This window comes from Protomyctophum bolini (genome assembly GCF_963924005.1).
Source record: "Protomyctophum bolini genome assembly, chromosome: 6".
Lineage (NCBI taxonomy): Eukaryota > Metazoa > Chordata > Actinopteri > Myctophiformes > Myctophidae > Protomyctophum > Protomyctophum bolini.
In genome coordinates, this window is record NC_137867.1 from 47,575,973 (window position 1) to 47,602,773 (window position 26,801).

At 43.7% G+C, this 26,801-nt stretch overlaps 2 protein-coding genes across 3 annotated transcripts in view; both read left to right on the top strand.

Moving 5' to 3' along the window:
• Positions 1-13,800: 13,800 nt before the first annotated feature.
• On the top strand, positions 13,801-17,830 carry cryba4 (crystallin, beta A4). Its single transcript, XM_080766633.1, has 6 exons — positions 13,801-13,934; positions 15,413-15,456; positions 16,054-16,172; positions 16,362-16,503; positions 16,847-16,989; positions 17,653-17,830. The coding sequence occupies exons 1-6, from the start codon at positions 13,886-13,888 to the stop codon at positions 17,798-17,800; spliced, it is 645 nt and encodes a 214-aa protein (XP_080622759.1). The 5' UTR covers positions 13,801-13,885; the 3' UTR covers positions 17,801-17,830.
• Positions 17,831-20,198: 2,368 nt separating this feature from the next.
• Positions 20,199-26,801, top strand: part of grk3 (G protein-coupled receptor kinase 3) — a 108,981-nt gene continuing 102,378 nt past the window's right edge. For both annotated transcript variants that reach the window (XM_080765900.1, XM_080765901.1), the window contains exon 1: positions 20,199-22,882. In XM_080765900.1, coding sequence (XP_080622026.1) covers positions 22,770-22,882 — 113 coding nt within the window. In that variant the 5' untranslated portion in view covers positions 20,199-22,769. The remainder of the gene's footprint in view (positions 22,883-26,801) is intronic.

Sequence of the window (26,801 nt, forward strand, 5' to 3'; positions counted from 1 at the left end):
TCAATTAAATAAATTAGTTTGATTGACCGTTTGACACTCCATATTATAGGTGGTTGTTGGGGGTTTTGGACTAAAAGCATGAAGGCATCCCAGGCCAGGATCGCTCTGCTGTTTCTGTGACATGCAGGGGGCTTGAGTTTGGAGTCTTTTCCCCCCGTCTGTGGGTGACCCGTGGTGGGCACAGGGAGAGCAGTGTGTGGTGGTGGTGGTCCCTGGTTGTTATACTATGACAGTAGATGGCCTGCTGTGGGTGTCTGGCTGTATAGTGTGTGCTCGGTGCTGTGCTGGGTGCTTACCTGTGTTATACGGCTTGCGTTGCCCTGATGTGTGTGCAGTGGCTGGCTCGTGCTGGTCCCCTGAGAACCGCATCCAGGTTTTATACCCTGGCACTGGCCGTGTGCCGGGGCTCACGGCACAATGGAAACCCCCCCGTCATCACAGTCGGGCCCGTGCCAAAGCCCGGCGGGTCATTGCATAGGCCTAGAATCGCCACTGACTGCATGGTCGTGCCTGTAAGCAGTTTAGTCCTTTTGTTCAAAGGAAAGCCCTGACCACGCAACTTTCTGCCTCTGTTGGATGGAGGCCGTATACGGACAGGGCTCTGAGCGGCGGGTTGGACATGGAGGGAGGCGTTGCAAACGGTCCAGCCAGAGAGCATAACGAGTTAACTGGCTTTGACCTGAGATCAGATTCTAAAAATGTCTGTTTGAAAATGACAGTTTTCTGAAAAAGCTATGTTTCTATGTCAGTCGTTCTTTGATTTTTCAAAAATAGCAGAACTACAAGCTCGTAGCGCGCCACTCGGTGGCGCGCTATGAGCTTGTAGATCTGCTATTTTTTCAATAGCTATAAAGCATAACATAATGCTATAACACCAAAAGGGGTTCCTGCCCAAAATGGGTTAACTCGTTTTTCAATGTGTCGCCATGCCGCCCCACCTGTTAATTCCGTCGACTGAAACTGTGACCAAATTAAGGTGTTCATCGTCTACCTTTTTTTTCACTGACGAAAACTAAGATAAAAACTAAATAAAAACTTTATGATGACAACCACTATGACTATATATATACATACATATAGGACAATTTCGTCAACAAATTAAAAAGACAGACTAAAATGTCAGGGAGGGACTATCGGAGAGGAGGTCTATAGTAGAGCTATACGAAGTGTGCAGGACAGGTGTCACACTCTGAAAGTACTTGTAGATCTACTATTTTCGTAATGCAGCTATAAGTGTAAATATAAGGCAATAAGACGCACCATCCCGTTGACTAAATCAACTGTAGATTTAGTCGACTATAATAAAGGACTAAAAAAACTAAATGGAATTTTATTTAAAAAATAATGACTTGAAACTATTGTCAAAATGAACACTGTGCACATGCTCACTGTATTTTGATTAGTTTAACCCCTTTTGGTGTTTCAAACATCATGTTATGCTTTAGCTATTGAAAAATAGCAGATCTACAAGCTCATAGCGCGCCACCGAGTGGCGCGCTATGAACTTGTAGGTCTGCAATTTTTTTGAAAAATCGTTAACATGTTGCCTCAAATCTTTCAGAAAATTGTCATGATTTAGAAAACTTCATCAGGCCTGAATGGGTTAAAAGCGAGGCAAATTAAGGTCGCGTTTGTGTTGATTTCACGGCATTACATTTAAACCACGGTATTAAAGACATTCCCAGAGCGTGACATACATATCAGCCTACTGGACTTATTGGGTCTGCCCTATACTCTGGTCCATATAGGTCAAACGCAGCAGCATTAGAGGCCTTTAGGAGGGCCATTCAAGCAGCAAGCGGAGCCCGCAGCACCACCTTATCACTCGGGGTGGAGTCTGCGGAACCACTCCTGAATGAAGTGTCTGGTGCTGGGGACTCTGGTGCAGCTCACGGGTCCTGGGCCTGGTGAGAGCAGGGGTGGACCTGGTGAGACGTAGCGTAGGAGGGGCCCGGACAGGAGTCAACACACAGAGCCTATAGTGACGGTCCTTCCATGCGCCAGAAAGCGTATACCTCCCAGCCCTGGCAGAGTATAGTTCTGGTCTGGAGTAGTTCCAACGGATTGTGTGGCCCTGGTGGTTGTTCCCTAGTGGGACTGATTGAGGGTAGCTATATACTGGGACTTGATCACTCCCGGCTGGGTCGCCTGAGTGAGGGGTATATGATGTTCGAGAGACCCGAAACCCCGATGACCTCGGGATACATCACTGAGGATACGTCCCAGGTGATGACCTTGGGATACATCACTGAGGATACGTCCCAGGTGATGACCTTGGGATACATCACTGAGGATACGTCCCAGGTGCATCCATGCAATGTTTGTTGTTATTGTAGACTAGAACTAGATTTTTGTTTTGACTTGTGTAAATGGTTAATGGTGCATTTATATATAGCGTCTTTATCCAAGGCGCTTTACATAGATTGTGCATTACATTCACACAGACATTCACACATTCACACACACCGATGGCGGAGGAAACCATGCAAGGCACCAACCTGCACATCAGGAGCTATTGGGGGTCCAGAGTCTTGCTCAAGGACACTTGGACACTAACTCTGGGGGAGCCCACAGGGTTCCGCGGTCACTCTACCCTGGGTCACTGCCGCCTGTGTTGTCGGCTTATTGTAGAATTCAAGTTAAATGTTGTTTTATCTAAGTTTATTTGTATTTTAAGTTGCTTTACTGTAAGTCAAATGTAGAAACTATATAATATTTTTCTTTCTTTCTTTCTTTCTTTCAAAATGATTAGAAACTTTTGCACTTTTGCACAAAATGTTGTTCAAAACATGAGGTGGTAATTGGGTGGTCTAGGAATTGGAGCCAAAGCTCTGGCATTGGTCCAGTCACTTTAAAGGGGCATTCCACTCATTTTCAACATTTTACTGTCATTGCGAATGCAGTGAGCACTTACTATGAGACCTATAGCAGATCATGTCTGTCTGTCTGTCTGTCTGTCTGTGTGTGTGTCTGTCTGTGTGCCCCACCTTTGTGCCCATATATGGAGCTGAGTGATTTGTTTGTGATTGATGCAACACACTCCATATTTGGACGTATAGCTGCTTTGGGGACTCCTTATGGCTAAGTTAAAAACTTAACTTAAAAAGAACTTAACTTAAATATGTACGAGCTGCGTTCGCTTCCCGCGTTTGCGCGTCTTACTGGTTAATATACCTTAGAGCTGCTGTGTGGAAATAATTACAAAGAAAAAAAGTCCCCTCATTCTGTGTTTCCTAGAACATTTTTTATTTTATTTTAATAATAGTTTAACACATTTAAAACTGTGTACATTAGTGACTATAACTATAATCTAGCTAATCTTGAGGTCTACAAAAACGGGGACAATAATTCTCATAAACTCGTCAACTACTAGTACCAACAAGGTCGACTAGTGGATTTACTAGACGACCTTGTTGCTTAACCCATTTTGGGGCGGGAACCCCTTTTGGTGTTATACTTTAGCTATTGAAAAATAGCAGATCTGCAAGCTCGTAGCGCTCCACCGAGTGGCGCGCTACGAGCTTGTATAGATCTGCTATTTTTTTTTAAAGTCGTGAAAATGTGGTGCAAATCTTTGAATATATATTCTTTCAGAGCAAACATTTTTAACTCAAATCTTTGCTTGTGTGGGGGTGGGGGGGGTCGGCTGGAACAACATATTTCCAGATGGGGGTCGGCGGCCAATTACATTTTTGGGGGTCCTGGACATGAAATATTGAGCACCACTGATACTAGAAACATGAGGTATTTCAGAAAACTGTCATAATTTTTTTTACATTTTTAATTTCGACGTCGGATCTAAATGGCAGCAGCTCAGGTCTAAATGGCCCTATATAGCAGAAACCTTGCCTTAATTTGCCTCACAACACCTCCTGTATACCGTTGCCTCCTGTTTATCAAGTTCACTGTTACACTAGTGCTTGATATGAACTCACGCATGCGTTGCATTGCGGTCATGATTCATATAGAAGTCTGCGTTTATTTATACACACAGAGAGATTAGCATCAACCCGGCTTACAGCTATTATTGGATTACATCACTTAACCCATTCTGACCTGAGATCAGATTCATACGAGGTTTCCACTGGACACACACTGGTCTGATTAACCCATTCTGACCTGAGATCAGATTCTAAAAATGTCAAGTCGTTCTTCGATTTTTCAAAAATAGCAGACCTACAAGCTCGTATCGCGCCACTCGGTGGCGCGATACGAGCTTGTAGGTCTGCTATTTTTCAATAGCTAAAGCATAACATGATGCCAACACCAAAATGGGTGCCCGGTCAGAATGGGTTAGACTGTGATTATTTCCTAGCGGAGGGATCAGGGTTAATCTGATCCATCTAAATCTCTCTCATCGCCATCATCGCTCAGGGTAGATTTATTTCATCCCATGAAACTGCTACACAGGGGTCAGAGGTCACCAGCATGACTGTACACATCACACTACAGTACACAGACACATGTGGAGCAGTGTTGATTTAGTCGACTAAAACCGTTCGTCAAGTCAGACTACCTTTTTCCACTGACGAAAACTAAATGGAAACTAAGCTGTGATGACTAAAACGAAGACTAAATATATTGACAATTTCGTCAACAAATAAAAAACTAGACAAATGTTAGGAAGGGACTAGTGGACAAGATATCCAGTATAAGTCATTTTACACTTGGGTTGCATGCTGAAAATATCTGATCTACAAGCTGCGCTTGACCATTCCGGTCAAACAGAGTCAGTGTTAATGATACTAATGAAGGCTCTGTTCCATTCTGGTCAAACAGAGGTCAGTGTTAATGATGCTAATGAAGGCTCTGTTCCATTCCGGTCAAACAGAGGTCAGTGTTAATGATGCTAATGAAGGCTCTGTTCCATTCCGGTCAAACAGAGGTCAGTGTTAATGATGCTAATGAAGGCTCTGTTCCATTCCGGTCACACAGAGTCAGTGTTAATGATGCCAATGAAGGCTCTGTTCCATTCCGGTCACACAGAGTCAGTGTTAATGATGCTAATGAAGGCTCTGTTCCATTCCGGTCAAACAGAGGTCAGTGTTAATGATGCTAATGAAGGCTCTGTTCCATTCCGGTCAAACAGAGGTCAGTGTTAATGATACTAATGAAGGCTCTGTTCCATTCTGGTCACACAGAGTCAGTGTTAATGATACTAATGAAGGCTCTGTTCCATTCCGGTCAAACAGACAGAGTCAGGGTGCTAATGAAGGCTCTGTTCCATTCTGGTCAAACAGAGGTCAGTGTTAATGACGCTAATGAAGGCTCTGTTCCATTCTGGTCAAACAGAGGTCAGTGTTAATGATACTAATGAAGGCTCTGTTCCATTCTGGTCAAACAGAGTCAGTGTTAATGATGCTAATGAAGGCTCTGTTCCATTCTGGTCAAACAGAGGTCAGTGTTAATGATGCTAATGAAGGCTCTGTTCCATTCCGGTCAAACAGAGTCAGTGTTAATGATGCTAATGAAGGCTCTGTTCCATTCTGGTCAAACAGAGGTCAGTGTTAATGATACTAATGAAGGCTCTGTTCCATTCTGGTCAAACAGAGGTCAGTGTTAATGATGCTAATGAAGGCTCTGTTCCATTCCGGTCAAACAGACAGTCAGGGTGCTCCATGTTGTGTGTGTTGGCTCACTGGAAAAACACTATACTCACACCTCTATCTAGCTTTTCAATGTTTCGCCTGTAAAGACATGCCCAAATTATAAATTAAAATGTATTATTTTTTAGTAATTTATCGATTATTTCATTGTTTGCACCCTCACAGGTGTCTATAAAATGCTTGCAGAGGGACGTCATGCAAGACAAAAATAATATTTAGGCCTACTTTACTCTCTGTCTGTCTGTCTGTCTGTCTGTCTGTCTGTCTGCCTGCCTGCCTGCCTGCCTGCCTGCCTGCCTGCCTGCCTGCCTGCCTGCGTGCCTGCCTGCCTGCCTGCCTGCGTGCCTGCCTGCCTGCCTGCATTATGACAAATAGTACGTAACAAATTAATAATTCATATGTGCTATTTTGGATTGCAAGTATATATAAAAAAAAGTGTCATTGAGCAGTGAGTCGTGACGGTTAATAATTGGTAATTATTGAAAAATAATAATTTGGTAAAAATAAAACAAAGATGAGGATGTCTACGTGTGATGAAAGAGTGTCAGTGTCTCCGCCATGCTGTGGACGAAGCGATGCCAGAGTCATATGACAGTAATTGCAGGCTCCATTAGGCACGGTTGGCATGAGAGTTAGGTACTTAACTTCCATTGAGATCTGCAGTAGGCCTATTGTTCACATTCTGGGAGCAGGAATGTGGACTTAGTGCCACAAGCAGTGTTTGTGTTCTGTTCACTTGTACAGTGGTGAGAACGCACGGATAATCCTTTGGCTGTTATGCCAATGCAGTGTGCACGCACGCACACACACACGCATGCATGCATGGTTACTATAATAGACATATTATTTCGGTCACTCGTTTTCGTGTTTGGATATTTTTTATTCTTGGGGCAGCCCGGCCCGGATGACTCTCTAATAATATGTTTATTATAGACTGTTACGGCCCTAAGATTAAGACTTTTATTTAGATAGCATGTTGTTTATAGAGAGAGCTCTAAACAGAGAGATCATTGATCATCTGGTGTACAGTACCATAACGTTACAGAATGATATTTAGGTTCATTTCTCTACCTGGTATTCTAGTTTCTTCATTTATGTGATTTCACCTGCTTATTGACAAGAGACAGAGTTCAGTAAATATACTCTACTCTGGATATGGGTAGTTATCCCATTCTGACCTGAGATCAGATTCATACGAGGTTTCCACTAGGACACACACTGGTCTGATTAACCCATTCTGACCTGAGATCAGATTCTAAAAATGTCAGTCGTTCTTCGATTTTTCAAAAATAGCAGACCTACAGCTCGACCTACAGCTCGTAGCGCGCCACTCGGTGGCGCGCTATGAGCTTGTAGATCTGCTATTTTTCAATAGCTAAAGCATAACATGATGCTAAACACCAAAATGGGTTCCCGTTCAGAATGGGCTATTACCATCTGATGTATTAGATAGTTATTCCCGTACGTAATAGTTATTCCCGTACACGTAAGACATAGAATCATAAGATCTGGCATATTTTATTGCCGGCCTGCCGGGATACTTATCCCAAAATGAGTGGTCATGTGATATGCATATTATGAACGGCAAAGACATAATATGAAAGCACATACGACCTGTTATACATCACAAATCAGATTCGATCATATCAGTCCGTGGGTCGGGTTCGCCCCTCGAAGCGCAGGCCAGAAGGGTCGTCTTGGTCCTGGAGAATTCTGACGTGTCTCTACTTTTTCAGACACTATATAGGAATATTTCTGTCACTCTGTGACCTTGCTTGCTTGCAGCACAGCTTAGGGTGCACAGGCAGCGGTGGCCGAACGGTTTGCGGAGCGGTCTTGATATCGGAAGGTCGCTATAGTTCGTATCCCCGGAACCGGCACGTTAAAATGACCACCGCTGAAGTGCCCTTGGACAAGGCATTGAACCTCTACCATGAAATGTTCTATGAGCAGGGCCTATGGCTGTAAACAAGTTATTGAGCTTAGTCCAGTTACCCTGCAGGGTAAACATAGTACCTTTCTTTCCTTTCCTTTCACACTCTTATGAGTAATGGTAACTGCTTAAAAGGTCTACTTTATCCCAACAACAGTAGGTATAGGTACTCTATGCATCCTTGAGGAGAAATTAAAGTGTTTTACAGTATGCAGCTCTCACAGAGACATCAATTTAAAAAAAAAAGTGCCCCCACTCTGGGAACCACTGCCCTATAGGGTAGGTAGTGGTACCCTACTACCCTCACAAAAAACATGCAGTAATCCTGGTCTCTAAACTGTCTCCCCCAGGCCGGGCTGGGGGTGCATCGATCCGGCTTCGTCTGCGACAGCCCTATATTGACGATATGCACGCGGCTGCTGCCATCTTGCCAGCAAGGTAAACTAACTAGGTGCAACTTCCCATATAGACAGCCCATTCATCCACACAGACAAGTCCCATCTAATTATATTAAATAACGTCAAACTGCACCAACATTGCTATATGAGCTATAATAATTATATGACTATGAGCTATACTTCCTGTCAAGAAATCCCTTGCAGACGATTATTTTTTCGAAGTGTCAGCGTTTGGAAGCGCTCGTTATCAGTTAAACAACCTCCTGCTGCCTCCTGCATTATGTGCACATTGTAAACAGCATATGGGCTTTTGAGTGAGTGATATAGTCAACGAGCGCTTCCAAACTCCAGCACTTTAAGGGGGAAAGAAATCATCTGCTTCCTTTCTTGACAGGGAGTATATACTGTATAGCTCATAACATGTCTACAGTGGATTTTTTTATGAAACAAACACATTGCAGATAGAAAGGGGATTGTAGAAGCCAATTCACTGTGTTTTTTGATTATTATTTCTGTTATTATTTAGCCAAGATTATTCTGAAGCTACTTGGTTAATTGGGTTAGTGGGTTGGGCATAGACGGGCACGTACGCCTCCAGGCCTAGGGCTTAATTATGGACAGCCTGTGTGGGGAATTCATGCACTTTGTGGATACATGGTTTTTACCAGCAAACATGGAAGATGTTTGTACCATGCATTTTTACTTGAAATAAAAGCAAAGCAAATGAATGTACCAAGTGGACAGTGACATTCTTCCTACTGCGTACACCTAAACCCACAGAATGGGTGCATCAGTGAGTTGGTTATACAAAAGATCGAAAGCTGACAAACTAGCACTTGCAGGGATAATTCAAGCTTTCCGTAACAGCTGCGTTGTTGGGTGAGTTTGACGTTATTTGATACAATTAGATTCTGTGTGGATGAATGGGCTGTCTATGGGAAGTTGCACCTATATAGTTAGCACCTTGCTGGCAAGATGGCAGCCGTGTGCACAATATAATAAATCTAATAAGTGGATGAAAATGTGCATTTTATTGCTATAACTCCGACGTACTGGTATACACATGGTCAACTCTTCTATGTGTAGAGTTCTGTATGCTGTGTTCATGGATATGTTCTGACCCTGGTTCTGTAGAGTTCTGTATGCTGTGTTCATGGATATGTTCTGACCCTGGTTCTGTAGAGTTCTGTATGCTGTGTTCATGGATATGTTCTGACCCTGGTTCTGTAGAGTTCTGTATGCTGTGTTCATGGATATGTTCTGACCCTGGTTCTGTAGAGTTCTGTATGCTGTGTTCATGGATATGTTCTGACCCTGGTTCTGTAGAGTTCTGTATGCTGTGTTCATGGATATGTTCTGACCCTGGTTCTGTAGAGTTCTGTATGCTGTGTTCATGGATATGTTCTGACCCTGGTTCTGTAGAGTTCTGTATGCTGTGTTCATGGATATGTTCTGACCCTGGTTCTGTAGAGTTCTGTATGCTGTGTTCATGGATATGTTCTGACCCTGGTTCTGTAGAGTTCTGTATGCTGTGTTCATGGATATGTTCTGAGTTCTGACCCTGGTTCTGTAGAGTTCTGTATGCTGTGTTCATGGATATGTTCTGAGTTCTGACCCTGGTTCTGTAGAGTTCTGTATGCTGTGTTCATGGATATGTTCTGACCCTGGTTCTGTAGAGTTCTGTATGCTGTGTTCATGGATATGTTCTGACCCTGGTTCTGTAGAGTTCTGTATGCTGTGTTCATGGATATGTTCTGACCCTCCCAAATAAACACAACTAAAAATGAGCGAAAACAGACACGAACGCTCGTTTCTTCTGGTCCGTCCAACGATGATGAAGGCCACCTTTTGGGCCAAAACATTTTCCTGAACCGTTTTCCATTACTATGAACTGCTCTGGATTGAACGCTTTTTAATGTTATATGATCGAGGAGTGCCTTGACCTCTTTTCGTTTTTTATTGGATGTTTTTTCCCTCTCTGAGACATGGATTTATTTTAAAGCATTCCAAACCACAAGGGAGGGACACAGTCGGTATGGTGCTGTCGCCTCACAGCTAGAATGTGCCGGTATGGGTTTGATTTCCGCCGGGGACGCTGTGGGCGCTGGGGGGGCGTGTTCTCTCCTCCGCGTCATCAGTGCCCATACCCGAGGCGGGGTTGGCGAAAGGGCCTTTCTGTGTGGAGTTTGCATGTTCTCCCCGTGTCCCCTAGGGTAGGTACCCTCACATGTTCTCCCCGTGTCCCCTAGGGTAGGTACCCTCACATGTTCTCCCTGTGTCCCGTAGGGTAAGTACCCTCACATGTTCTCCCCGTGTCCCCTAGGGTAGGTACCCTCACATGTTCTCCCCGTGTCCCCTAGGGTAGGTACCCTCACATGTTCTCCCCGTGTCCCCTAGGGTAGGTAACCTCACATGTTCTCCCCGTGTCCCCTATAGGGTAGGTACCCTCACATGTTCTCCCTGTGTCCCCTAGGGCAGTGGTAACCAAACCATGTTCTCCCTGTGTCCCCTAGGGCAGTGGTAACCAAACTTTATTAAACATGTTCTCCCTGTGTCCCCTAGGGCAGTGGTAACCAGTGAAAATAAATTTACATTTAATCACAGACCCCCCATTTGAAAACATATGCCAGTGACCCCGATAAGGGAGGATTTTTAGGGCTCTAGCAGTGATTCCGAAACATATTAACAAATATTAATTTCATGGACCCCCCCCAGTTTCACACGCATTAGTCTACGGACACCCCAATTTAATGGCATTTCTATCTCTGGTACCCCAATTTATATTGTAAAACCACTGTTAATGTAACTGTTGAGAGTGTACAAAAAACACTCTCAGAGTTACAGACCCATAAGGGTCCATTTGGTTCCTAACTATCTCTAATTGAGCTATAGCTGGTACCCCCTGGAACTCCCTCAAGTACCCCTAGGGGTCCCCGGACCCCACTATGGGAACCACTGCCCTAGGGTAGGTAGTGGTATACCCTCACTAAAAACATGCAGTAATCCTGGTCTCTAAACTGGGAAAGGAACTGCCGTGTTCCTCATTCCACACGCTATATAGTTTCCCCAACCCGGGGAGACTCCCCCCGTCAGGTGAACAGAAGCGGCTTGGACTCCTCATGCACAGAAGGAAGTATCTCAGTCCGTTGCTCTCCCCAGGTTGTCATGCAGAGGGAATGTATAGCACCCAGAAAGAATGACATTAGATAATTGACAATGAGTGAAAGAAATGGGGTTACATACATTTGTCCCACAGATTGAGACCCTGTCTGTCCCACATTGTGACTGATGGCAGGCAATTGCATCAGTGTTCAAATGCCCTAATAGTTAGTCCCCTAATATAGTTGGCCTTCTGTTGTAAAGCTCTCTCGTTGTCTCTTCATGCGAGATGTGTTTTTAAGCCTGTTAAAATAGCATAAAAATAGAAAATAAAGCATGATTTTAAAACAAAATGTGAGACACCAGATGAGTTTATATAAATGATGGCCTGTATGGTCGAATATGACATCAAGGCATTAACCCATTCTGAACGGGATCCCATTTTGGTGTTTATCATCATGTTATGCTTTAGCTATTGAAAAATAGCAGATCTACAAGCTCGTAGCGCGCCACTGGTCTGCTATTTTTTGAAAAATCGAAGAACGACTGACATTTTTATAGAATCTGATCTCAGGTCAGAATGGGTTAATCAGACCAGTGTGTGTCCAGTGGAAACCTCGTATGAATTTGATCTCGGGTCAGAATTGGTTAAATAGCAACTCAAGCAGTAAAGTTGCTAACCCGGTACTCCAGTATCGCTTGTGTGGGACAAGTGGGACGGGGGGACGGGGTCCCCCCCATCCCACTTGTCCCACTTCTGTCCCTCAAATGAACAGTTTGGATCTGGTCACCCTGGGTACGCTTCTTTCCCCTCCTGGCTTTGCCCTGGGTTGGTCGTCGGCTCCCTGCATAAAAACAACATGTTTACCATTTACTAATGACCCTCTGTCTGTAGGGGACCCTTTTCCAGGTGACATGATGCCTTTGTCTGCTGTTTAAAAGACCTCCGATTGGTTGTCAGTTCGACGCTGGTTTCGAGGTCGTTCCACTGTTGCGGCTCCTCCTATATGGAAGTAAATGATCCTTTGGCCCCGTTACTGTTACTGTTAAAAGGAAACACGTTACTGTTACTGTTAAAAGCAAAGAAACACGTTACTGTTACTGTTAAAAGCAGGGAGGCTCTGATGAAACACGTTACTGTTACTGTTAAAAGCAGGGAGGCTCTCATCTGTTATACTGGCTCTGATGAAACACGTTACTGTTAAAAGCAGGGAGGCTCTGATCTGTTATACTGGCTCTGATGAAACACGTTCACGTGCACTGTACCCAAGAGAAACACGTCTTTAAACATATTGAGACCTCACCATGTATGATCTTATGGTTATAGACCGCATGGTTATTTAATGGTAACCCTGGGTTCTACTGGGAGGCAGTTTAAATCTCTGATCTGGTTCCTATACCTGTGTTGATTTTGTCGACTAAAACTAAGACGAATGTTTTTCGTCAACTGTCTACCTTTTTTCACTGTTGAAAACTAAACGAAAACTGAATGAAAACTAAGCTATGATGACTAAAACTAAGACTAAAATGTATACTGACAATTTCGTCAACAAATAAAAACTAGACTAAAAAATGTTAGGAAGGGACTATAGTGGACGAGAGATCCAGTATAAGTCATTTTACACTTGGTTGCACGCTGAAAATAGCAGCTCTCACAACGATCGGCTATTTCCAAGATGTAATTGGCACAACATAAGGGAGTCTGTTCTACTATAGTTTAGTCTCCGTATCCAAGCACCTTGCTGTCCAAGGTGTCCATGCCTAACATTTTGTCACCTTGCTGGCCATACATTGGGCTGTTATACCCTCCAAAACCAAAATGCAACCCAGGTATTTCACTGAAGATTCTGCTTAGATCACCTGCTATAGCATTAACTCTTCACTTGTCTTGGACGCTGTAGTCTGTAGCGCTCCGTTCTTGTTTCAATTCAACCTATGAGACCAAACCTCTTCTCCATTTGCTTTTCTAGCTCTGTCTGAGGGCATAAGTATACCGTATGAACCAATTATACCACTGAACATACAGTAACATAATGTAAGATTCTGTCATGTAAATGTCAGTGTTTAATACAAAATAAAAGATTTTTTTTATATTGTATATTGCTAATTATGTTTTTAGTTATCTATTAAAAAGAAGAAAAGAATACTGAACGGAAAAGCACTTTGGTTCAACTTTGTGCGGTTTCTAAATGTGCTACATTACAAAATAAAGGTGACTTGACTTGACTTTTTTTTTTTTTTCTATTTATAGACGAGGCCAGTCAGTCGTCTGCAGGCTTTGAGGTCGGCCATCGCTTCTGTCTCCAGAAGTCCTCCCTGTATCCCATCTCCATGTGTTCTCTCTGCTCTCCCCCAGCCCGGCCCGGCGCGGCCCAGCCCAGCCCAGCCCAGCCCGGCGCGGCCAGCGTGCCTCTCTCTGTGTCCATCGGCACCCACGGGGTGATATTGTGGGCGTCGGCACTTCTTGCTCCGCTCTATAGATTAACCCATTCTGACCGGGAACCCATTTTGGTGTTTTAGCATCATGTCGTGCTTTAGCTATTGAAAAATAGCAGATCTACAAGCTCATAGCGCGCCACCGAGTGGCGCGCTACGAGCTTGTAGGTCTGCTATTTTTGAAAAAACGAAGAACGACTGACATTTTTTAGAATCTGATCTCAGGTCAGAATGGGTTAATCAGACCAGTGTGTGTCCAGTGGAAACCTCGTATGAATCTGATCTCAGGTCAGAATGGGTTAAAGCATGCCTTTGTGGCGCCGGACAATGCCAGGCCCCTCCCACCCTGCTGAGCCGGTGCTTTCAGCATGGCCCCTTGCCAGGGGAGGCTTTAAAAGGGTGGGGGCGCGTGCATGCTTTCATTCTCAGGCCAGGACATCTCCCCAAGGGCATCAAAGCAAGGTGAGTTCCTCCTGTCCTGTTCTCCCCTCCATTAGCCCAGCCAACCGGCCAGCCACCAGGGCCCAACACCGGCACACACACAGGCCCCACACTCACACCTCCATTAGCCCAGCCAACCAGCCACCATGCAGGGCCCAGCTCCGCCACACACAGGCCCCACACTCACACTCACACCCTCCATTAGCCCAGCCAACCGGCCAGCGACCAGGGCCCAACACCGGCACACACAGGCCCCACACTCACCCCCTTAGCCCCACACAGCGCACACCCAGGCTCCAGCTATGGGGCCCATAAGGCCAACCCTTAGCCCCACACAGCACACACCCAGGCTCCAGGCTATAGGGCCCATAAGGCCAACAACAGCCTGCAGTCCTTTGGTGAGTTCACGGTTGATTTTACTCTGGTTGGGCACCAGGGTTGTGCACCCCAAAAAATAATCTACAAGCTATTTTTCATAGCTTATATTATATATTATTTATACATGTGTGTATATATATATATATATATATTTATATATATATATATTTTTTTTAAATAATGTATTTATTTATGGCGCTACTATTTTTTTATATTTATTAATTCATTCATTTATAATATTCATAATTAAATATTCACACGGCTTGTAGATCTGCTATTCCCGTGGCGCCACACACACACACACACACACACACACACACACACACACACACACACACAGGTATAGATAGATAAACAAAGAGCAGGGTGATATAAATCTACAGCTATATCCTCCCAGACGAGGCCTCCATCCCTCCCCCTCCCCCTCTCTGGGCTTATCCATTCCTTTACAGTATAGTCTCCAGTAACTGTAAATAGATGCTGCTATGATGCTTTTCAACCAAATGATTATGCACTATAGCTAGCAGGCCAGGCCGACCCTGCTATTCAGGCCACTCTCTATACTGTGCAGCCAGGCAGTCAGGCAGTATACAGTGGAGAACCTCTCAGTCATAGAATGTTAGCTGCATTGTGCCTCTGCACTGCACTGCATTGTAGCACTTCAGGCCCCCTTTCATTACAGGGACAAAAGAACTATGTTAGTGTAAATGGAAAAGTGGTGATGAATACTTTATGACACTGACTGAGTGTCCCGGGGTGCTGACCTGCCCGCTGGAGCGACTGTACTTTTTCTTTTCAAAACGCCTGTTTCTTTTCAGCTGTAACTATTCAGCAGCTGTATAGTAATGTGTTTATACTTGCTTAGCTCACGGGGTCACGCATTTGCTCGATAGTCAGCGCTTGCAAACTTTTGATGGTTAACTTGTGTGTGTTGACCTGGGAAATGGAGCGGGCTGTGTGTGGCTGTGTGTGTGTGTGTGTGTGTGTGTGTGTGTGTGTGTGTGTGTGTGTGTGTGAGAGAGAGAGAGAGTGAGAGAGTGAGCAGTGTATAATTTTCAGTGTCACAGGTTTTTGCCCCAAATCCCCTTAAAACAAACAATGTATTTCTCTTTCTCTTACAGACATCATGACTCATCACTGCACCAAGTTCTCCGGCCACTGGAAGGTGAGAATAATTAGTTGAAAACGCAGATTTATATAAACCTGAATCACATGATCTTCACATCACACGAGAATATATACTTCTCAAACTTTAGCATTTATAGTCAAAGTCTAAGTCAGGATATATAATCAACTATTTCTTGTAAAGGTGACTTGATCTCAAAGTCAATATACCCTTCATGCAACTTGTCTGTAATAACAAGTCTATTTATGCCCAAGCGTCTAGGATTATTCTGCTATAGTATTCTTCTGCTAGATTAGAATAAATACTGAACATATCCGTTCAAGTACATAGCATCACTTTCCCTTCTTAGATGCTGTACAAATACCAATGACCACACATCCTACACAAAACATGGCTACAATCTAGGCAAATAGTAAATACATATTGATTTTGGAGGTTCCGGCAGGGAACATTGCAGGTTTCAAAATTGACCCGTACTCTACATGCCTGCATGTGTTGTTTACTTCCGGTTCCTGCTTGTCTCTCAGACAGATAGATCATAGTCTTGACTTCCTAATTCCTATCTCTCCTCGGCTCATTGACTCTCAGAACATTATCTTAACTTACTGTCCTCCTGTCCCTGCTTGTGTCTCTCAGATCATTGTCTTCGACGAGGAGTGCTTCCAGGGCCGTCGCCATGAGTTCACCTCCGAGTGCTGCAACGTGATGGAGTTCGGCTTCGAGACCGTGCGCTCCCTGAGGGTGGAGAGTGGAGCGTGAGTCTCACACACACACACACACACACGAAAGCGTGTGCACACATGTACACACACGAGCATAAATAGACTAACTGAGTTTCAGTTTAGTTTTTGGTCATATCACTTTTTAGCGATAGATCATATTATGAGTGTATATAATAATTAATGAATAATCATCATCCTTCTTCTGTCTTGGGGGTGGTATAGCTGGGTCGGCTACGAGCACGCCTCCTACCAGGGCCAGCAGTTCGTGCTGGAGAGAGGAGAGTACCCCCAGTGTGACGCCTTCGGCGGCAGCAACGCCTACCACATCGAGAGGATGACCTCCTTCAGGCCCATCGCCTGCGCTGTAAGTCAAACAAAAACCAAACCAAACCAAACAACAACCAAACCAAACCAGTCCCTCTCATTCTTTGCCACCATCGCTATAGCTCTTTCCATTATGCTATCTAGGTATATCTTTGTTTGCGTTCCCAATATTCAGTGTTTGAACCACTTCAAACCCTATACTTATTATAGTTGACCAGTGTTTCCCCGCTGGCCTCTATTAGCAAACCCCCCCCCCCCCCCCCCCCGTTGGCCTAAGTTAAAAGAGCGTCCAGACATCAGAGCGCCAAACTAACCCGACTATAAATCAGGCTTTATTTACTGAGCAGAGATGAGTGATGCGTTTGTTTCCGTTTGTCCTACAGAACCACAGGGAGTGCCGCATGACCATCTTCGAGCGTGAGAACTTCATGGGCCGCAAGGGCGAGCTGAGCGACGACTACCCCTCCCTCCAGGCCATGGGATGGTGCAACAACGAAGTCGGCTCTCTGAGGGTGCAGTCCGGATCGTGAGTGTTATTATTATATCTCTCCTTTTTTATTGGTTCACAACTTAAACATCATCATTGCAGGCTTTTCCTAATTTCATCAGTGCTAAACTCCCCCCTAATGTCCCTAAACTACTTTGCCTTCTTTCTTTACTATTTAACAAAAAACATTTTCGAATAGTTAAACAATCTACAAGCTCACAACGTGTCGATGTACAGTACATGGGGCTAGTTGAATTATTCTAAAATTAGCAAGTATAGTTTAGGGATAATGGGTTTAGCGTGGACAGAAATAGAGCCCGTTGGTTCACAAATCTCTCTGGATGTATCTGAAGTATCTTCATCTCTTGCCATTGATGATGATGTATGGATGTATATATATATATATCCCATTCTGACCGGGAACCCGTTTCGGTGTTTAGCATCATGTTATGCTTTAGCTATTGAAAAATAGCAGATCTACAAGCTCATAGCGCGCCACCGAGTGGCGCGCTAAGAGCTTGTAGGTCTGATATTTTTGAAAAATCCAAGAGCGACTGACATAGAAGAATTTTCTTTTATAGAATCTGATCTCAGGTCAGAATGAACACTGTCAGGATGTAGAAGACATTTTTTAGAATCTGATCTCAGGTCAGAATGGGATATATATTTAACACATATTTTTCCGCCCTCCTTCCAAACTAGCTTCGTGTGCTACCAGTACCCCGGCTACCGCGGATACCAGTACATCATGGAGTGCGACCGCCACTGCGGAGAGTACAAGCACTTTAGGGAGTTCGGATCCCACTCCCAGACCCCTCAGATCCAGTCCATCCGCCGCATCCAGCAGTAACTCCTCTGACCCTCACTCTCCCATGTGATGCTTCACCTTTGAACCCTCTTCCCAAGTGCTGAATAAACTGTCTTTCTTAAACCCTACTGACCTCTGACCCAAATATATATATATCTGTGTGTGTGCGTGTGTGTGTGCGTGCGTGTGTGTATTATGTATATATGACAAGTATACTACGTGTATCTGATGGTTCAATACAAATGAAACCTTAACAGATATAGTTACTAGCACACACAGACGCATCCATACATCCAATCCAATCCAGGGGTTCTCATGAAGCTTTGTTTGAGGGGTGCTAGCCCCTCCTATATTCAGCTACAGAGGGTATGCGCATGCATAAAGTGAATGGCGCAGATCGAGTGACTCAGTGAATTTAAAGTCATTTAATGCGATCAGACGGGGCTTTTCTGTTTGGATGTATATATGGGCTGTCAAGGTCAGAAAGGAGTGTTTTGCCACTCAGTAGGCGTTCCCGCATAACTTCCAGCTATGATGATGATGATGATGTCACATGCATACCCTCTATTAGTGTAGATTTTTTCATCTAACACGCCTCCCTCACTTCACATGAGTGTCATTTATTTTATTTTATTTCAAGGACCTCCCATAACTATGTGTGAGCATACAAATGCAACCAAATGGACCCTTAAACAACACAAACAGGAATTCTGATACATGATTAATTTTATCTTCCAAATCCTACATGGAATTGTATAATATACGTCGATGCCTGTTTTTGGCAAGAACATTCAAATTAGAATGGATTGGAAAAGCGTTGTTCAATATGTTCAAAACCAACTCAAATGGGAGGCTGAGTAGGCTACTGCGAGTCGTACGGTCTCATATTCACCAGCGGGAAATAGCCCATTGCAATTTGTATTCATCATCTTAATGGGTCTTCTCTCAATTTTATATGAATTATTTCAAAGATTAAAGCATAATAGAATGAAGTGCTTCTTTTAAAAACTCTTAACATGAAAAGCTAAATCAAATAATATTTCTAAATGACTTATAATACAGGAAAGTTCAAGGAACCTTTAGTTTGTCTTCCTGCTGTTTGCCCTATAAGTCTAACTGACTATACAGTGTGTATATATATATATATATATATATATATATATATATATATATATAAAAGATCACACCCGTGTGAAGTGAGGGGCGCTCTTATCATCATACATCATCATCATACATCATCTCATGAACAACTGAATTCATGTGATTGGTTAGCAGATTTGCTCGTCTACACATGACGTAAATCTTCCCTTCGTCGTCAAACCGGCATTTAATGTCTGTGTTGGCCACAAGTTTACGTCATATTTGAGGGACATAATTATGACCTAATTTCCCCTTTCATTGTCTGGCAAATGGGGACAAAAGCTATATGGTAAATGGTGCATTTATATAGCGCCTTTATCCAAGGTGCTTTACACAGATTGTGCATTACATTCACCCATTCTCTCTCTCTCACTCACACACACACACACACACACGCACACGCACATGCACACGCACACCAAACAGCACATCAGGAGCAATTAGGGGTTCAGTGTCTTGTTCAAGGACACTTCGACACACTCTGGGGGAGCCCGGGTTTCGAACTGGCAACCTTGCCGTGGCCATCCGGCCACTCTACCACTGATCCACTGCCTGTACTACTGTACATAGGAGGGCCTAGCGCCCCTCAAAAATAAACTATGGGAGAGCACTACCGTTATTGGCCACTACACGGCACTACATTTCCATGGATGTCAGATGAAAGCATAATTCATAATTATGATGGGAGTTGTTCTATAGATTTGGTTTTGTTTTAATATTAAAGCACGTTGAAAATTGCTGCTGTATAAAATGCTATTTCTAGCATTGTGACATTATCAGTTGAGGTTACAAACATCACACGACACACACAGACACACACACACACACACACACACACACACACACACACACACACAGGTCCATGATGTTCAGCAGCATTCAGTACTTTTGAATGTTTGATTGATTGATTGAATAGGCCTACTTTATTAACAGTTTGCAGAAAAAAAGCACAGAAAAGTATCCTACACAGGGTCTGCTTAAGAGGATTTCAAATTAAACCCAAAGAAAGCCTAGTATCAGCTATATGGCTTGTTTCCATGGGGTCCTTCCTATTCAATTCCAGCAGCACATTTAATGACATACACAAATACTGAAATACATACCAATTTTGGGGAAGTGACTCCTTGACTTGAAAAATACATTTTTTTTTACCGGGTATGCGACTCCGCTCCAGATCCCCCGACCAACTCTACTAGGCTCCTCCAAAACTCCGTGTTTTGCGGGCGACCTCGGCGCCGCAGTGTTGGGGAGGAAGTTGGTAGTCAAAAGAAAATGCAACACTGGCTGAAGGCTAGCTAAAAAAAAAAAGGAAGCAGAGAAGAAGATCAGTTTTAGTACAGTACGGAACCGGGATTATAATTAAACCAAACTAAACCATATAGATGTATATTGAATCCGTGTATAAAACTCCAATAACATGAGATTAACGATCGCCGTTGTCGCCACCAGGATCGATACGATTATCGCTTCTCCTTCTCCTTCCTCTGGCGGAGCTTCAGGAACCCAGCGAGCAGCAGAGGAGGACTAGTAAACAGTTGCTAACACCAGAGTACAGTATCATAGCTGCTGCTACCGAATGGCAATGTAACTAACACTGCTGCCTGCCTGCCTGCCTGTGATCATATACATATTATATATTATATTATGGATCAGCACCACCACAGACTGCATATTACATAATACTATCGACACAATGCTGCATATATATCAGAGCGTTTTAATCGGAGACTCTACAAGTCTGACTATACAGTTTGTTATTAATATGGACTGACTGGTGGTGTGGCAACACATACACACACTGTGACACCCGCACACGCACACAGTAAAAGAATAGAACGAATATATATGATAGACCACACACACACACACACACACACCCTCCCCCCAATACAATCCATCCGTTCGTCCGACCGACCGTCACAACCTTCCCCCTGACGCCCGCGGTTCGGTCGCTGTGCGCCGGGCTCGCTCGCATGCAGCCACCGCCGACCTCCCCTGAGACCCACCACCACCACCAACACACCGAAACAACCAACCAACCAACAATGGATTATCACTGTCATTATAGGCTCTTTTTCTAAACGTTTATAAGCGTTGGAGGAATATATATATATATATTTTTTTTTCGTGGCTTATTTTTTTTCCTTCTTGACGTGTTCGTTCGACTTGTTACTGTTTGTGTGCGTGCGTGTATGCGTCCGTCCGTCCGTGCGTGTGTGTGTGGAAGCTTGTATTCTCACGACGGTTCCAGTGTGTGTGTGTGTGTGTGTCGCTAACGTTAAAGCTAGCTCGAGCGGCCAGTGTGTGTGTGTGTGTGTGAAGGTAGGTCGGCGTCCTACTGCGACAGAAAAGGAAAAGAAAAGGGGGGACATTTTATCATTTTGGACCTTATTAACAATGCCTACCAGTGATTTAATTCAATAAGACCCCTCGGGATATATATATATTTAGATAGTGTTATTATTCGCTGGGCTATTTAAGCCTTAGCTAGCTAATTGAAGCTAGTAAAAAAAAAAGCCATCGGTTTTTTTTTAAACGGACGTTTCAGACAGTCACACGCGTGGCTGGCTGTGTGTGTGTGTGGCTTCTTCTCCTAAAGCCCTGTTTGTTTGTTTGTTTGTTTGCGGTGACTTATTTTTTAATTTCTTTTTAAAACCTTTAATTCCCGTGTCGTCGTTTGGTTGGACTAGTGCACTGGACTGGTGGACTATAGTGGACACAGGACGGCGGCGGTGCTAATGTATAAAAAGCCTCTTAGCGGGTTTTTAAACCAAGCTTCCATCCATCCACATTTCGGCGGCGTGGTGTGATTGATTGAGCCGATAAGAAGGCATCTAATCCCGGGGAAACAGGAAGCACACACAGCGGCGGAGCGGAGCGACATATACACATCCATCGGCGGTGTGGATTTCATGGAATGCAAATCATCGTTGAATCTCGCCGTTTCCCCACCACCCACCTTCCCCCGGTTTAATCCACTTTCTCGGTAGCTGTGGTGGTGTTTTTGTTTTTTGGGACTGACGTTTATTACTGGCACCTCCAATAATAATATATCCCTCGTAGAAAGACTAAACATTTTAATTTTTAACACGACCTGGATTTGTTCTTCTATTGTCGTGTAAAAACAAAGCAGAAGCAGTGTTTTTGTGGACGTTCTGCTGCTGCCAACATTATTATAATAATAAAGAAAGACCCGTGGGATCACCGACCATCATCATCTGACTGGACTGAACCCAAGGCTGCAGCGGGCGGGTTCAGCTGTATGTATGCATGTAGGCTACAGCGGGATCACATTACTACGAACCCAGCGTTCACTTGCAATATTTACACTTCTGGACCCCCGACCCCCCCCACCACCCCTCTCTCTCCCACCCACCCACCCACCCTCTCCCCGTTTTTTTTGCACTGAATGGGATTGTATTGCTCATCCTTATCCAGCGACCTTGTTGGTGATTATCTATAATTATAACGTGATCATCAAGTCAAAAAATGTCATCGTCTCTCTGTCACACTGAGTGATTGTCGTTTGACACGGAGCCGGAGGAGACTGTGTGACTGTCTGTGTACTGCGCTGTAGTGCGGCGAGGCGGACCCCGGAACCGAACCGAACGGACCGGTCGATGGTCCCCACCACCACCACCACCACCAGCAGAACCACCACCACCACCAGCCGCCATCAGCTCACTCCCTTCGGTGTATAGTTGTCATTATGCACGTCGGTGGTGGCCCTTGATGACTGGCAGGGAGGAGGGAGGCCACGGTTTTTGACACACTCGTTTTTTCTTTTTTTATACAACATCCCCCGATCATTCTAATCTGATCTGTTGTTGTGATCGACTGGACGTCGCTCCGCCTGGCCCAGGGGTTGAAGATGGCGGACCTGGAGGCGGTTCTCGCCGATGTCAGCTATTTGATGGCGATGGAGAAGAGCAAATCTACTCCGGCGGCCCGGGCGAGCAAGAAGATCATCCTGCCGGAGCCCAGGTGAGCCTGTTATTAAGAGATGACATCTGTTGCTTGTTATACGTTTTACCTCTCCATGTAATGAGGGACTATCTGTGGTGTGTGTGTGTGTGTGTGTGTGTGTGTGTGTGATGCATATATCAGTGCCTGCCTTCGCTGTGCCACACAACACAGCCAGGGGAGATGAAAGGCGTGTTAACTCTCTCTTGCTGAACCAACCAACCGGTCACACTAGTGACAAAGCGAAAGAGAGGGCATCTTTAATCATTGAGCCACAGAGCATGTAACACTTAGACATGTAGCACCTGTGTGTTGGGGAGTGTGTGTGTGAGACGTGTGTGTGTGTGTTGGTGGTGTGTTGGGGTGTGTGGGTGTGGGGTAAACGGATTATTAAAGGAGAACTTTTGGGGTTTTTTCAACCACGGTTCATGTTTTAGGTTATTAGAGAAAGTAAAAGATTATGGTAAATTGTTTTCATTTTCTGCTTTCTTTCCCCACCGATTTGAGCTATTTTTGAGCAACAAGTGGCTAAATATGTCTTTTTAACACAATTCTACGGCAGCTTCTTTTCTTTATTATTATTATTTACTATAGTCCTCCTAGACCTTACATCTGTCCACAGTAGTTGTTTTCTGCGTGTCTGAACGAACAACTGACTGACAACTAAGTGGCTGTGTGTGTGTGTGTGTGTGTGTCTGTGTGTGTATATACATATTTAGCCACTTGTTCGAATGCCCCCACCCCACTGTCAAAAACAGCTAAAATCGTTAAAATTAAAGAAAGCAGCAAATGTGTAAAGTAGAGTTTATTTATTTTGGCCATTATAACAAATCAATACAGTGCTTTTTGTTTTGTTTTGCAAAAGAAACATTGACCAAAACAACAACAAATCAAGAAAACAAAACATCATATCAATGTTCTATAATATTATATATCTACTATTTTTGATCTATACAATTCAACAAGTTCAACACTCTCTACTTTCTCTAATAACAACCTAAAACATGAACCTTGGTTGAAAAAAAAAACAACACTAAAGTTGTCCTTTAACTATAGCAACTGTTGAAATCCTGACACATCTGAGCAACACCCGTGCATTTCGTTTTAATTTGCACGCTGGCAAATCTAAATATTAATATTTTAATTATGCTATTTCCTACATTGAACCCAGAGTAATCTAGTAAGAGAGTGGCGACACTAGCATTATTTGTTGCCCATTGTATAACAATGGAATGTGGAAGTGCTCATTCTATCTCAATGGGATAGTTCCAATGTTTGGAACTATAGCCCATAGCACCCGCTTTGTCTCAATGGGATAGTTCCAATGTTTGGAACTATAGCCCATAGGCACCCCGCTTTGTCTCAATGGGATAGTTCCAATGTTTGGAACTATAGCCCATATAGGGACCCGCTTTGTCTCAATGGGGTAGTTCCAATGTTTGGAACTATAGCCCATAGGGACCCCGCTTTGTCTCAATGGGATAGTTCCAATGTGTGGAACTATAGCCCATAGTGGCACCCGCTTTGTCTCAATGGGATAGTTCCAATGTTTGGAACTATAGCCCATAGGCACCCCGCTTTGTCTCAATGGGATAGTTCCAATGTGTGGAACTATAGCCCATAGGGTACCCGCTTTGCGGTGAGATCAAAGCGTGTCGCCACTCTCTTACTATTCCACTCGGATTGGACCATCGAGCCCGTATATTTTCTTGGATTTATCCGTTAACTATGCTTGACATTGACATTGGACAGTAGTATCATGTTCTGTCAAGATGCTGTCAACTCTTAAACCACCTTTCAACCTGTTTTTTTTCTCAACATTGTTTTAAACCACCTTTCAACCTGTTGAACGACATTGTTTTAAAGGCGTGAATGTGAAAAAGAAAAGTGTATAAAAATGCAGATCAAATTAGTAAATAAATAGCAGAGGCATCAAATATTAATACGTAGTAATTGAGTTCTGAGGAAGTTCTGGGTCTGAAGCTTCTATATGGCCTGACCTAAACTTAGCTCACCACAGACAGACAGACACACACACACACACACACACACACGCACAGGATAGTCATCATTCTCAAGATGTGTGCATCGATCCTCTCCTCACAGAGACAGCGGCTTATCTTATCTCCTTATCTTCACTGCTCTACCAGACCTTTGTACTTCCATAATTAGCCCACTTGTAACTGCTGCTTTTTTTCTTTTTAATGTCCGCCTTTATGTTCCCTTTCGTTTGGAGTTTGGGTGGCTGGTGCCACTAATGAATTAACCCGTTGAGGCCTGACATCCAATGTTTCTGTATCAGTGGTGCTCAATATTTCATGTCAAGGACCCCCAGAATCATCTGTTATCATCTGAAAATATGTCGTTTCAGGGACTCCCCCAGAAGCAAAGATTTGAGTTAAAAAAAAAACATTCACTCCTAAAGAATATGTATTCAAAGATGTGTGCCACATTTTCACGATTTTTCAAAAATAGCAGACCTACAAGTTCTTGTAGATCTGCTATATTTTTGCAACAGCTAAAGCATGACATAATGCCCCTAAAATGGGTTAAATATAACCCTTTAGATCACGATCAGCCCTGCATATATACTGTAATAAAAGTTTGCATTGACATCCATCTCTTTTTTGCACAATGCAAATCCTCGGCTTGCATACATTACAACATTAGTTGTTCTGCGGTTTGAGTTAGTTTGTATTAGATTGTGACGTCTATCGTCTAGGGCTGTATATATAGAGAGTAGACCTTGTAGGAGATAAATAGATAAACCGCCTGTGAATTCACGGCCTGAAAGAGGATGTGGTTCATGGTTCAGTGATACATACAGAGGGTTGCCTTTCGTAGTTCATAATACAGGCTCGTCTCAATTCTCACCGATTGGTGAAGCTTCTGCTGTCTTGATATAACCGTCCAGTCGGTGCCAGTTGGCGGTACGGTTGGCAGTTTGTTTTAGCAGAATTTGATACAAAACACACTCGAAAATTTGAGGCCGGGCAAAGTTTTTGCCCTTTTTTTTTTTTACACGATTATTTATCGTTCGCTTAGTTCTTGCACTTCTGGTTTTGGTTTTTGGTATTCTCTTGTGATTTCAAGGATTTAGGCTACATATTATTAGACCCAGCAGTCATATGATTGATTTGTGTTAGTGTCTTGTACTTTTAAGGCAGTTTCCAAACATAAGCAGAGCCTGGGCTGTCAGACAGTGTTGGATCGCACATGTCACTGCTGAAGATCCCCCGGCTTCCTGTGTTGCCAGTCAAAGGCGTGTTGCTGCAAAAGGAGGAAGTTATATTCTCCTCTTAGCCAACCCTGCACATTTCATGGTTTCAGTTATACTTGGGTTTTCTTTGTCGCGCTCGCTCGTTCCATGTCCTGTTCAGGAAATGGCAGATGTTAGTTAGTTAGTTAGTTTCATTTATTGTCCACGTGTGGAAATTCGTCTTCGGTCTCAACAGTAAAAAACAAACAGTTACAACAACAACACTTAAACACAATTATTTTCTCATGGCAAAAAAGTGCAGGACAAACAGTGGCAGATGCATTGGAAAAACAAACGAATCTAGCGAGACATTTAGTGCCTTAATGGCATTTGGTATGAAGGAATTTTAAAAAATTGTTACGATTAGCTTTTGGTACTTTTGTACCGTCTACCAGAGGGAAGTAGTTGGAACTCCCTGCAGAGTGGATGAGAGAGAGGAGGTCGTTTGCTATCTTGATAGCTTTTTTACGAAGTACCTCCTTGTAGATATACAGCCTAATTGTTGCTGTCTCTTCTGCAAGCGTATGCGTTGTGTGAGCTTGTAGAGCTGCTATTTTACGGCGTGCAACAACACCAAACGTGCGACCAAAGTATACACCGGGCTTTAACCCATTCTGTGCGGGAACCCCTTTTGGTGTTTTTTAACTAAAGCATTATGTTATACTTTAGCTATTGAAAAAT

What these genes read in the sequence shown, in the direction of transcription:
- cryba4 (XM_080766633.1), top strand. Translation starts at nt 13,886, where the DNA reads ATGCTTTCATTCTCAGGCCAGGACATCTCCCCAAGGGCATCAAAGCAA. An exon ending in CCCAAGGGCATCAAAGCAAG is followed by an intron (nt 13,935 to 15,412) that starts GTGAGTTCCTCC and finishes TTTCTCTTACAG; the next exon opens with ACATCATGACTCATCACTGC. An exon ending in CTGAGGGTGGAGAGTGGAGC is followed by an intron (nt 16,173 to 16,361) that starts GTGAGTCTCACA and finishes GGGGTGGTATAG; the next exon opens with CTGGGTCGGCTACGAGCACG.